Source organism: Bombyx mori, chromosome 27, assembly GCF_030269925.1.
Source record: "Bombyx mori chromosome 27, ASM3026992v2".
In the NCBI taxonomy this organism is placed as follows: domain Eukaryota; kingdom Metazoa; phylum Arthropoda; class Insecta; order Lepidoptera; family Bombycidae; genus Bombyx; species Bombyx mori.
The window spans coordinates 9,252,228-9,264,422 of NC_085133.1; the positions used below are offsets into that span (position 1 = coordinate 9,252,228).

A 12,195-nucleotide genomic window follows, 5' to 3' on the forward strand; every position below is an offset into this window, starting at 1 on the left:
TTCTGGCTTTATAATCTTAGGTGGATTATAATATAACATTAAACAACAAATAGGACTTTTGTTAGTAAGTTAGCTTAAATTATTTTAGTAACATAAGTACGTGTATTAAAATAATTATTAGCATAATAGATTAAAAAGAAATCCCGGTCTGGGCAAAGAGCTCCTCCAAAGATGGCCATTTTTTGTCTGTCTTGTGCTATGAAATGCCAGTTTATGCCAGCCGTACTTTACAGTACATCTTCCCAGCGGGCTAAGGCTCTCCCCTTCCTTCTCTCTCTTGCCTAGTGGGCATTTCCTTTCACCTACTGTCAGACATTCTCGCTACATGTCCATTTTGTATATATTGATAGTTAATTATGCCTGCGACTGACCAAAATCGAACATAAAATAATACTATAGTGGTAACTAACTACGCTTGAGTACTTATAATACGACCTATCAGTTAATACGAACGCAGGGGTGTACTATTTTTTTTTGTTACTCCCAACCCTAACACATGACTCAGACGTTTACAAATTAGTTGCACAGTTGAATTCTTCCAGCTATTTAATTGAATTACCAAGTACATTTTCGAATTTAAGGATACGTGTCTTATGACATAAAATGCCTCGTAGCTAAGTGTTCGGGTCTGTCCTGAACACGTCGACTACGACGAAGAGTTCGTCGAGCTGTTATGGGAATTTACTCTGAGGTCGTTTTTAAAAATGAAACTTTTAGGATACGAACTATTTTATTTGATTTATACAATATGACGACGCTTGCAGCTGAAAGTAAGTATTGTACTTTTTGACGAAGCATGTTGCTGATAACTTTATTTCTGTAATCTGACGAAGCATGTTGCGGATAATAATATGTACTTTTAGGTTAGGAATATTGTGTTCTTTTTTTTATAATAAATAAATGGATATGGATGATATACGTAACTCTCAGAGGAACCCCGGCAGTCACATCCGTATTCTAAAGCAGTCCACTCTCTACTGACTGTTCTCCGGTCTCCTCTAGTCTCCACCTCGGACCGTCTAGTCAGCGGTTCGAGGGTATCAGCATTTTAGGGTTCAGTACAGAGATATAACAGAGCGAACTAATCCATAGACATAGTCTGAGTTTCTCGTCGGATCTTCTCAGTGGGTTGCGATTCCGATACGGTGGTAGATTCTGAGAAGCACTGCTCTTGCTAGGGCGAGTGTTAGTAATTTCTCTCAGGTTGAGCCCGTGAGGTCGTCTAGACGTAGCTGGAATAGTTCCTTAAACCACTAACGAATAGGTTTTTTTTTTTGGTCAGGAGGAAATCGCCGGTCTTTCACCCTCCACTGGGGATGGAGGGCGGGGCATGTCAGAGTCGAACTGACTAAAACCTCCTGTCGCTCAACAACCAACGTCCAAACCTCGCATGAGACAGAACTCATGAAGAGGCAGAGGGGGGAAAGTGAAGCGTTTAGTGCGGAGCACATCTCTCCTATCACCCTCCCCCTCGGGACGCCGGTCTGGCGGTCGTCGGCGCCACGACCACCAGCCCTTTCGGTCGGCAGGCTATCCGAAGCCCGCCTAGATGGCGCCGGTTAGAGTGAGCTATCCTACGGAATACCCCGCTAAACCAGAACCATAACGAATAGGTAGGATAAATATAGTCGGTCCTGATGGCAGTTTTACTTTTTTATTTTTGCTTTTGACGAGTTTCATGGCAGAAATAGGCAAGGGGGTGCTACTTAGGCGATCAGTCTCACAAGATCCCCTACCTCCAGCAATTCATCATATTATAACAAACGTGTTTCAATGAATGTCATGCACGCCGAAACATTAAAATAGTATCTCTCTCTCTCTCTCTTCGATCGGTTCCTCAATGCTGAGGATCGTGACTCCGTCCGATTTCGTCAACCAACTGTCTCCATCGATCCCGCCCTGCAGCCCGGTGGTATAATTAAATAATATAATTAAATTATACTTGAAGATTTCATAGTAAATCGCAGCTTGTTTTAGACCATACAAACTTATATACCCTTGTTTGTTTTTTGTTCTTAATAGCACTATAGCAAATATTTATAGCATACAATATAAAGTTATCATATCCTTAAGCTTTTGGTAGGACCTCTTGTGAGTCCGCGCGGGTAGGTACCACCACCCTGCCTATTTCTGCCGTGAAGCAGTAATGCGTTTCGGTTTGAAGGGTGGGGCAGCCGTTGTAACTATACTGAGATCTTAGAACTTATATCTCAAGGTGGGTGGCGCATTTACGTTGTAGATGTCCATAGGCTCCAGTAACCACTTCACACCAGGTGGACTGAGGATCGTGACTCCGTCCGATTTCGTCAACCAACTGTCTCCATCAATCCCGCCCTGCAGCCCGGTGGAGTGCGTCGCTGATATAAATATCCACCCATATAAGCAATAAAAAAAATTGAAAAAAAGGCTATTTTCTTATAAATGTACTCTAATGTACTTTTTGAAACTTTAAAAAACTATCCCTTAATTTTTAAGTTATTTAGCTTCATTAATTTTTGAATTGTCTTTAGTACCGACTTGCAACGTGAGTGACTCTTCATAGCGACACTAAAAAAAATCCAACACTTTTATATAAGATTTAGCCTGCGAGAGAATGAGATACATACTTCTGAAATTTTCTCACTTAATGCGTGTGAACTGTATACATATATGTATGTGTCGTGGATAACGACTTAAGCAATATTAAGACATTGTTTTGATTATTATTTTAAATTATAAAATGTTGTTAAATTGATAATGTTGTGATAAAAAAATTATTCTCTCTAAAATATGCCATACATTGCGGAAATGAGAGCGATTTTTTTTTTTTGAGAAGACATAAGCAAAAGAACTCGCTGCCCCGTCTTATGTGACTTTAATAGACATCAAAATGGCGATTCGATTAATATTCGGCTTTTATCTGTTTTCTAGAGTTACAAAATATTGTAAACCAAATTTTATCTAATACGTATCACGTATTTCACGAACGACTTCCATGACGTCATGAAAATTTGACACAATATGATGGATACCGTCTAACTCAGCCGCGTAGAAGCCATGCGTTAGATAACACGGGCTAGTGTGTTTAGTGCGAGTTTCTCGATAGCGTAAAAGTTAAGCCAATTTTGTATGCAATTGTAACAGTGCCCCGGTAGCGGCAAATGTACGCATTTTTTTTTCTTCCTAAGCTGATAGCCTTGAGAGGCTATATCAGCGTCGCCTTAACTGATAGGTGAGCTCACGGGGCTCAAACCTGATGACGTTTCTAACACGAACCCTAGCAAGAGCCGTGCTACGCAGAATCTACCACCGGATCGGAAACGCGACCCACTGAGAAGATCCGGCGAGAAACTCAGTGGGCTGTGTCTGAGGGTATTGTACGCAAACGATCCCATTCCATACAAATATGAGTTAACTTTTACGCTATCGAGAACGTTAAAAAACTCGCACTAAGCACACTGAACGTCAAGCGCGAAAATCTATCGAATTCGTAACGTAAATGTATCGAGTTCTCGATACGAAAACGGATCGTTATATTAGACGGTAGCACTCGATAGTCAGCCTTCGAGATTAATGTTACCGCATGTCGAAACAATTTTCGTACTCACGATTATGAGTATAAGTAATTAACTTCATTTGTGCTGCTGAAATTAATCCTTTTCAAGGACGATAGGGGCGCTGTTTCAATACTATAGATCCTATCCTGTAACTATACTTGAAGTCGTCGTGGCCTAAAGGATAAGACGTCCGGTGCATTCGTGTTGAAGCGATGCACCGGTGTTCGAATTCGAGGCGGGTACCAATTTTTCTAATGAAATACGTACTCAACAAATGTTCACGATTGGCTTCCACGGTGAAGGAATAACATCGTGTAATAAAAATCAAACCCGCAAAATTATAATTTGCGTAATTACTGGTGGTAGGACCTCTTGTAAGTCCGCGCGGGTAAGTACTACCACCCTGCCTATTTTTGCCGTGATGCAGTAATGCGTTTCGGCTTGAAGGGTAGGGCAGCCGTTGTAACTGTAACTATACTTGAGACCTTAGAACTTATATCTCAAGATGGGTGGCGTATTTACGTTGTAGATGTCTATGGGCTCCAGTAACCACTTAACACCAGGTGGGCTGTGAACGCGTCCACCCATGTAGCAATAAATAAAAAAAAACTTGATAGCGATACGAATACTTTTCCGATAGTCATTTGTGCACGCCCCTCTGATATCCAAAACTGAGTGACGTCTGGACTCTATCGACGGCCCATTTAGTGCAATAAAAATATTTTAAAAAGCGCTACAATGCAAAAGGAATCGCCGCAGAAAATAAACACTGATAACTGATAATTATTAATAGAACATAAACATACAATGTTAATTGATGAGTACAGTGACTCGCAGGTCGGAGGGATCACATGATTATTATCTTGGTAAAGACAATATGTACCTTGGGAATATTCAGTATCCTTGTAGGAAATATAATTAATAAATGTTGACAAGTTGAACTGACCGACTTTGATAGACGGGCCTTACTCCATCTTGGTCTCAGCAGAATAAAATAAATAAAATAGTAGTTCAAGTCGTCATGGCCTACAGGATAAGACATCCTGTGCATTAGTATCTAGCGATGCAACGGTGTACGCATCGCGCAGGCGGGTACCAATTTTTCTAATGAAATACGTACTCAACAAATGTTCACGATTGACTTCCACGGTGAAGGAATAACATCGTGTAATAAATATCAAACCCGCAAATTTTCATTTGCGTAATTACTGGTGGTAGGACCTCTTGTGAGTCCGCACGGGTAGGTACCGCCTATTTCTGCCGTGAATCAGTAATGCGTTTCGGTTTGAAGGGTCGGGCAGCCATTGTAACCATACTGAGACCTTAGAACTTATATCTCAAGGTGGGTGGCGTATTTACGTTGTAGATGTTTATGGGCTCCAGTAACCACTTAACACCAGGTGGGCTGTGAACTCGTCCACCTATCTAAGTATACCTTAGAAATAAAAAAAAGGCGCAAAATATTGCCTCTGAAGGCAGACATGCATACAGACCGTCTCATCATCACTGACGTTCACGGACGACGGTAATGTTAGCCAAGCCACTGCCTATCGCTACGGTATAAGTCCCCCAAAACCATGTAAATTGAAATACCGAATGGTTTCAATATTTTCAGATTTGCGTTAAAAAAATCTACAGGAAATACGTGCAGACCTTCGACGATAAGGTGATAAGATATGTAATGTACGAAGATGATGAATATCCCTTCACAACAAAAGGGAATCAACAGGTTCGTCCGCATCTATCCGTCTATATGAAGTATAGAAATCCTTATGTCTGTTATCTTTCACCAGAAATTTTACTAATAGAGCTGCATTTGATGCATATTCAGAAGACCTACCCAGAATGGTGCGACAAGAAGTACGGAATAAGAAGCAGGAAGATTTTTTCGAAGTTACCTAACTAGTAACAACATGTCTACGGATCCCGACCTGCTAAACAGCCACCGATCAAAAGAACAATACAGCCTCTTTTCCAATAAGTTTGACGTTTGTTCCAAATATCAATCAAGATCAGACAACGGTACACAGATAATCGTCAGCCAGTCAACTAAAGCTAATGAAAAACCAATCTATATCCAACCGGTATAGTCACGATGACTTGGGACTTTTCCAGTCAAAGTGATCGGCTTTAGTCTTATTCAGTTTACTCAACGTGTTCAATCAATCATAGCTACAAAAGGATCATTATCATTACAATAATTAAGTACGAATTGAAGCAGAATCAATAATCATCACATGAAATCTAAACGTACAAATTGGTAATTAGGGTAATTTAGTATGGTACGGTCTGCAGGATTCGATTCGCGAGTTATAATTGAAGAGAAATTAGGCTGTCACGACGAGTGCTCAAGGTTGTTTGAATCATTGGAACGTCATTCTCAGACAATACCGTGACGCCTTTGCCCTTTTTCAGAATGCCCTCGGGAAAGCTTGGTAAGGTGCAACAACGGGAGTTTAGTTCAGAAAATTTGATTATCCACACAAAATAGGGATTTCAACAACATATTAGTACTATATAATCGTGAAAGTTTAACTTGGAAGCTGTCAGTATTGGTTCTTGCATAGCTTGAGATTTTCATGATGGATCTCTTTCAGTTAGGCAAGTAACATGTGTGCCGATTTGCTAATCATTGTTTAAGATGCAATAGAAACTGGACAATTACATTCTAAAGTAAGGTGGTGGTAGGATGTTTTGGGCGGGTAGTTAAAAAAACTGGGACATCTCTTAAACAGATTGAGACTTCGACTGTGTTCTAGGTTAGCTCATCTATCCACCACCTACGATTCAAATCAAGTATTACCTAAACAGACTAGACTATACGAAAGAACCAACTAAAAAGGTATTCAATAATAACTCACTGATGGGATTGCGCAAAAAAACACATAAATATCTCGGGTCTCTCATGACACCAAACCGGTTCCCTACAGGCCCCGTACCGAAATTCGTCGACTGACGCAAACCACAAGGAAATTATTGTCCACGTTTATTTGTTTACAAACGTGACTGTTTCCTTCAAAAAAAAAAATCATCACATTGCTACCAATGTGATCAAATACTGACGGAAGGCGGTGGGTGCGTTGAACTCGTGTGTGGGAATTTGCACAAATTTCTATGTTTTTGTACCATAAAGTGGGATCTATTCGTGACGCCTACTTTAGGTGAGTGGTGGAACAGACGTTATGATATAATACAATGAAAGTTTCATATTGGTGCGAATTGTTTGGCGACCTCCTCTAACGAGGCTAAACTTGCTTAATTTGAGGATATTTTATACAAAAAACCTTTTTTGTGAATTCTGATGTTATTTACTATGGTTACGAAATTCTTTCCTTTCTTTTTCATATCACTCTTGTCAGAGCGGTCGTGGTCGTCACATCGGTCATCGTTCTCGTCGAACACGTTGCTTGCGACGAAGGGCTCGACGAGTAAATTAACCCTCAGACACAGCCCACTGAGTTTCTCGCCGGTTCTTCTCAGTGGGTCGCGTTTCCAATCCGGTGGTAGATTCTGCGAAGCATAGCTCTTGCTAGGTTTCGTGTTAGCAACGTCGTCAGCTTTGATCCCCATGAGCTCACCTACTAGTTAAGGTTACGCCGAAATAGCATCTCAAGGCTATCAGCTTAGGTAGGAAAAAAAAAGTCGTCATTCAGTATCATTGCTGTGGGCAGATGTTATGCGCCTCACGAGCTATCGCTACTTCTCCCGGTTTGTGTTGAGCCTGGTACACTCATGCAAAAAACCACCAACTGCCGACTTGACTTGTCCGGTCCATCGCATGGACAACCTTCTATTTAGGTATCCGAAAATAGTCGTAGCTCACTTTTAAATTGAAAATGATCTAGCCTCACTAATCATTTTAGGCGTTTTGATCGATCGTACGTTTTCTGCCGTATTTTAAGTATGTGAACAACAAAATTTCAACAAAACTTCCATTTTAACATTAATTTTTTTTAGGTTGAACGTGATATTATTACATAGATTACGTGGGAACATTACATTGAAAAACAGCAAATAACTTTCACTCTCACTACAGAACCCTTCGAAATTAATTGCAGTTGATTTCTTATTTATATAAACTAGAGGTCCCGCAGTAGTCGAAATTCGACTATAATTAATTTGAATTGTAAGTTTGTACACTATTATGATTGTATTTTATACTTCTATAATCACAAATTTCGCTAAAGCTACACTATAAAAAAATATTAATAAAGACAAACAATATTTAATCTATTCTCAATTTGACCACAGACGTCAAGAACAAAAGTTTGACAATAAATAGTATGCATGCGTGTGTGCGTCAAATAAACGGTATGTAGTGTGTGTAATGTTTTCTTTATTGATTTAATGTATCTTTTATGCATTATTTAAAAAAAATATTGGCATTGTGCACTTCTTCTCTATATTCTCTATAAGTGTGGAAAATTTCATACTCCTCCGTCCCCGCAATTTTCGTAAAAAGGGATACAAAGTTTTTGCTTCACGTATTAATATATAGATACAAAAGAGGACAAATGATAAGAATTCGTTTACGAATATAATTCCACAATTCTCCAAGGCGTTTTACAATACGTCAGTCACTATACGAACACTTAATATTATGAATTTTAGTCGACATGACCTAGTAAAATAAATGATCTTACGAAATACACCTTTTATACATTTAAAGTATTTACCCCAGTTGTGGATGCATACGTACTACTATGCTTAATCAATCAGGTTTAATTTCAGATAAGTAAAATTACCTAATATCTAAAAAAAAAACCCGCGAATTTTTGTTTTTATAACCTTCAACAATGCCATAGACAACCAGAACGCTAGCACTAACTTAATCTAATAAAGCAATGTTTTTTTTCTATAATTATTGAATGGGAATGTATATTTGCTAAATTATCAGTGAGTTTTACTTCTTGAGTGAGAAAATATTTGATAAAATCCAAAAAAAAAAAAAACCCGCTGAGTTTGTTTCGCCGGTTCTTCTCAGGACTGTGGCTTTTTTTGGAACCGGTGGTAGAGTTAACATTTTCTTTTACATTTTGACATTCAACAAGTGTGTTTTTGATGACATCCAAGTTGAAATAAATGATTTTGAATTTGAATTGAATTTGAACTTCTATAATGCCGTAAAACAATAATGTTTCCTGTTTGAAAGACGTAACAAAATGTTCCACAATAAAATCGAGGCTTCGTCTAAAAATTAATAAGGGCCTTCATGTTTTGATTTCCATTCGATTCAGTGATTAGTTAAAAACTGGTGAGCCGTCAGCTTGTCGCACCCACTTAGTGATATACATCATACAAAATACCCCAAAAAGTTACATTCCAGATATCAAACCCGATTTCTTGATACACGATTTTAGAGCAGTAAGATTGAGAATTACTTTTTTGCAAAAATCACTTTTATATATTTTTGGCCAGCGCTTTATTATATTTTTAAGGTGGTTATTTAAGTAATGCGAAATCTTTGTGAAATACTATATAATACAAAAATTATAGAAATACTCTAAGCCGATAACAGTGATAAAGATTTTTACAACCGACGCTACAAATAGATAGGAGATTCGAAAGAACATTCAATGTCCAATTTTTATAGTTCCGATCATGGATATCTTATGCTTCTAAATGAAGATTTAAAAATATTCAAGTTACCAAAATAAACTAATGTTGTTTGACATACATTTTCTTCCGTGAGCTATTTAATTTATTTATTTTGCCATTTTAATTGTTTCAGTGATCTGGTGTTCATTTATATGGAATATAATGGAATTTATATTCTTCTAATATTAGTGTGTTTATATTATCAACGAATAAAATGATCTATGGAAAACTTACCAAAGTACTCAGATAATTATGTCCGATCTCCTCTTCGGAAGTGTCTCCCGAAACCAGGGTCTGTCTTTTGAGCTTCATTCTAACACTTTTAGTGAAGCGATTTTTCGATATGTCGATATATTATGAGTATTCGATAAAATAAACAAAACTTACTCGCCACTATTATTATTTTTTGCTGTATCTGCGGAAAACGATCGTATAAGTAGGTCGGTCGATGTTTTAATAAATCAAATATTCATTTCACGTATGTATCCGAGATACACTTTTTTTTAATCACAGAATTTAAATGAAATTTGAAAAAAATCTCCGAAAGTCAAATAAAATTTTAGACGCAATTGTTTTATTGTTTTACCTAAAAGCTATTGTGTTTCGTGGGAGAGTATTTTTTGTTTTGTTTTTTTGTTTTTCGTATTTTACGGCAAACAGTCCGGTCCGCGATACGTTCGGCCGGTTCACATCAACTAATCGACTAAGCGAGACGCTCCCGCGCATCGCCAACTGAAAATCTGAAAACTTAACTAGCGCTCCGGCTGGCTTCGATTGTGACGTCACTATCTTACTGACTATCGCTTCTGCCTCCAAAGAAAAAGGCATCGTCATTATACCATAGGTCGTTGTAAGGACGCGTTATATAAAGGACTGTTTGGAATCGTTGGAGATCTTCACATCATATTCACCTTTGTTTTGAAAGCATTGTTCATTTAATTGGCTAATCCTTCAGTAAGTACTTATTCTACGAGCTATATCTATATTTTAAACAGTAGGACTCTCCTGAGAGATCGTAATTATTTTGCGATACTGCCCGCGTGGATTTAACTATTAAGAGTGTTTTAGGAAATAACATCCAAAGGATTACAGCTTTTACACACTTCAGTTCCTATTGCAACAGGTCGTTTATTACCACCTACTATAAATTATAGTAGTCATTAAATTAATATTAGATTTTTTCTTGTATATACGGGAGACCTTAGGCACTAATACCGCTGCCTCTCATGAAATACAAAATTGAAAACTCAATAGTTGTTCGGTCTTCGAAATTGAACCGCAGGTTTTATTCGCGACATAAACAGGCCGACTTTAAGACCTAAAATTAAAAAGGCTTGGTGCTACCTTTTTGAAGTGAAACTTCTCTAGGCGCGTAACTCGCGACAGATTCGTTACGGTTAGCGAGAAAAGATATAATTTAGGAAGAGCGAGAGTGAGAAAATAGACAGAGCGTCTCGCTAACCACTTGACCGTGGACAGAGGGAAAGGACAAAGCTAAAGGAGCTAGGTCATTTCTCTTATACATAGCATTCCCTATGACAAGAGAAATTTGATTTAAGGGCGAAAAATTAAGGTTACCATAATACTACATACCACAAAAGAAGTTTCACTTCTTTCACGCTGCATCAATTTGCACGCCAACCATTTTTTGTTTGTTGCGAGTTTGACTGATCTTGAAATTGAAACTTACATTGTACAATAGTTATAACCAAAGTAACTTAATTTTTGTTCGTATATTTATATAATATGGATGGGTCAACTAATATTCTTCTTGATCTTGCCTTTTTGCCATGTTATGTGGGGTCGACGCACCATGGCGAGTATTACAACCAGCTGTCCTCCTATTCTCCTACCCACATAAATCCATTGTAACGCGTATCACAGAGAAGAACTTTTTCTGTTTCTTATTTCTGTGTATCTTCTAATTTTTCATTACAATAAACTTTAAATTTCGAAATAGCAAAAGGCCAAATTTTTTTTTTGGATTTTCTTAATAACACGTGTTCAGTTATTATAGTAGTATGTATTAATAAAAAAAATATATGTACGTTTCTTTTTAACATTCTAAAAGAGCCTTAACCAATACTCTTGTCCGACGTCCTCCAACGTCGATAATATTAATATTTATCGACTTGCCCAACACTAATATGGCGATAATTGCGAAGTGATCGAGTGGTTCACGTGATTTTTGCGTTACCATATCGATTTATTTGTTAGACATCCTTTTGTTATTCTATTTATTTGGCACTAATTGGATAGAGGAGGTCAGGGTCCGCCGTGTATGTGGTTCGTAAACCTCTCTGGAGACACGAGTTTGAAATTACAGTTATATAGTACCAGCTGTACCCGCTCGCTTCGTTGGGCATTTAAAATTAACATTATTATTTCTCAGTCTCACAAAGATTCTCATCATTAACGCCCCCACAACTGGTGCAGGGGGTCCAACACTCATATAAATATTAGCCTATCCATTAAGTACATGTATTTTCTACATGGATACCAAGTTTCAAGTCGATCGGATGCATGGCTCAGTAGTTATAACGGAACATCCGTAAAAACCACTGTAGATTTATATATTAGTATAGATTAGTATAGAAAAGCGCTCTTACCTTCTAACCAATGACCGTTTCGCGCTAAAATGGCGGCACCCACCCGTCCTTATAATCTACGATCAGTAACAACGTAAATGTGAAATTTTCAGGGGATTGTTTTTTATTAATCGCCTTTTTTTTTTATACCGTAATCTGTCGTTAGACATTCAACCGTAGTTTTGAGAAAAACAATTTCATGGGCTGTGCCTACAGTGGGACTAGTAGATCTTGAAGCACTCTTCTTCTGGCCTTCTTGTAGTTATTTCGGTTGCCCATTAAACGCTTAGCAAAGTTATTTGGTTGGGCTTCTAATCTTTCAGAGAAGGTTTTCTCTCTGAAGGAATCTCTATGAATTATTTCATCTTTGACTTTTCTTATGGCAAGATCACACTGGATTCCTTCATTTATAACATACCATGGTGCGTTCACTATAATTCTGAGCGTTTTTGATTGAAACCTTCGAAGGATTT

General features: G+C 38.0%; 1 protein-coding gene across 2 annotated transcripts in view; it reads right to left on the minus strand.

Annotated features, from left to right (window-relative positions):
* Positions 1-12,195, minus strand: part of LOC101747210 (chloride channel protein 2) — an 80,421-nt gene that overhangs the window by 42,417 nt on the left and 25,809 nt on the right. The window contains exons 1-2 of one of the 2 annotated variants that reach the window (XM_021348492.3): positions 9,721-9,869; positions 9,369-9,549 (exon numbers count right to left, since the gene is read on the minus strand). The exons of the other annotated variant lie outside the window; for it this stretch is intronic. Coding sequence (XP_021204167.1) covers positions 9,369-9,446 — 78 coding nt within the window. The 5' untranslated portion in view covers positions 9,447-9,549; positions 9,721-9,869. Of the gene's footprint in view, positions 1-9,368; positions 9,550-9,720; positions 9,870-12,195 lie in introns of those variants that run through there. 2 annotated transcript variants of the gene reach the window in all.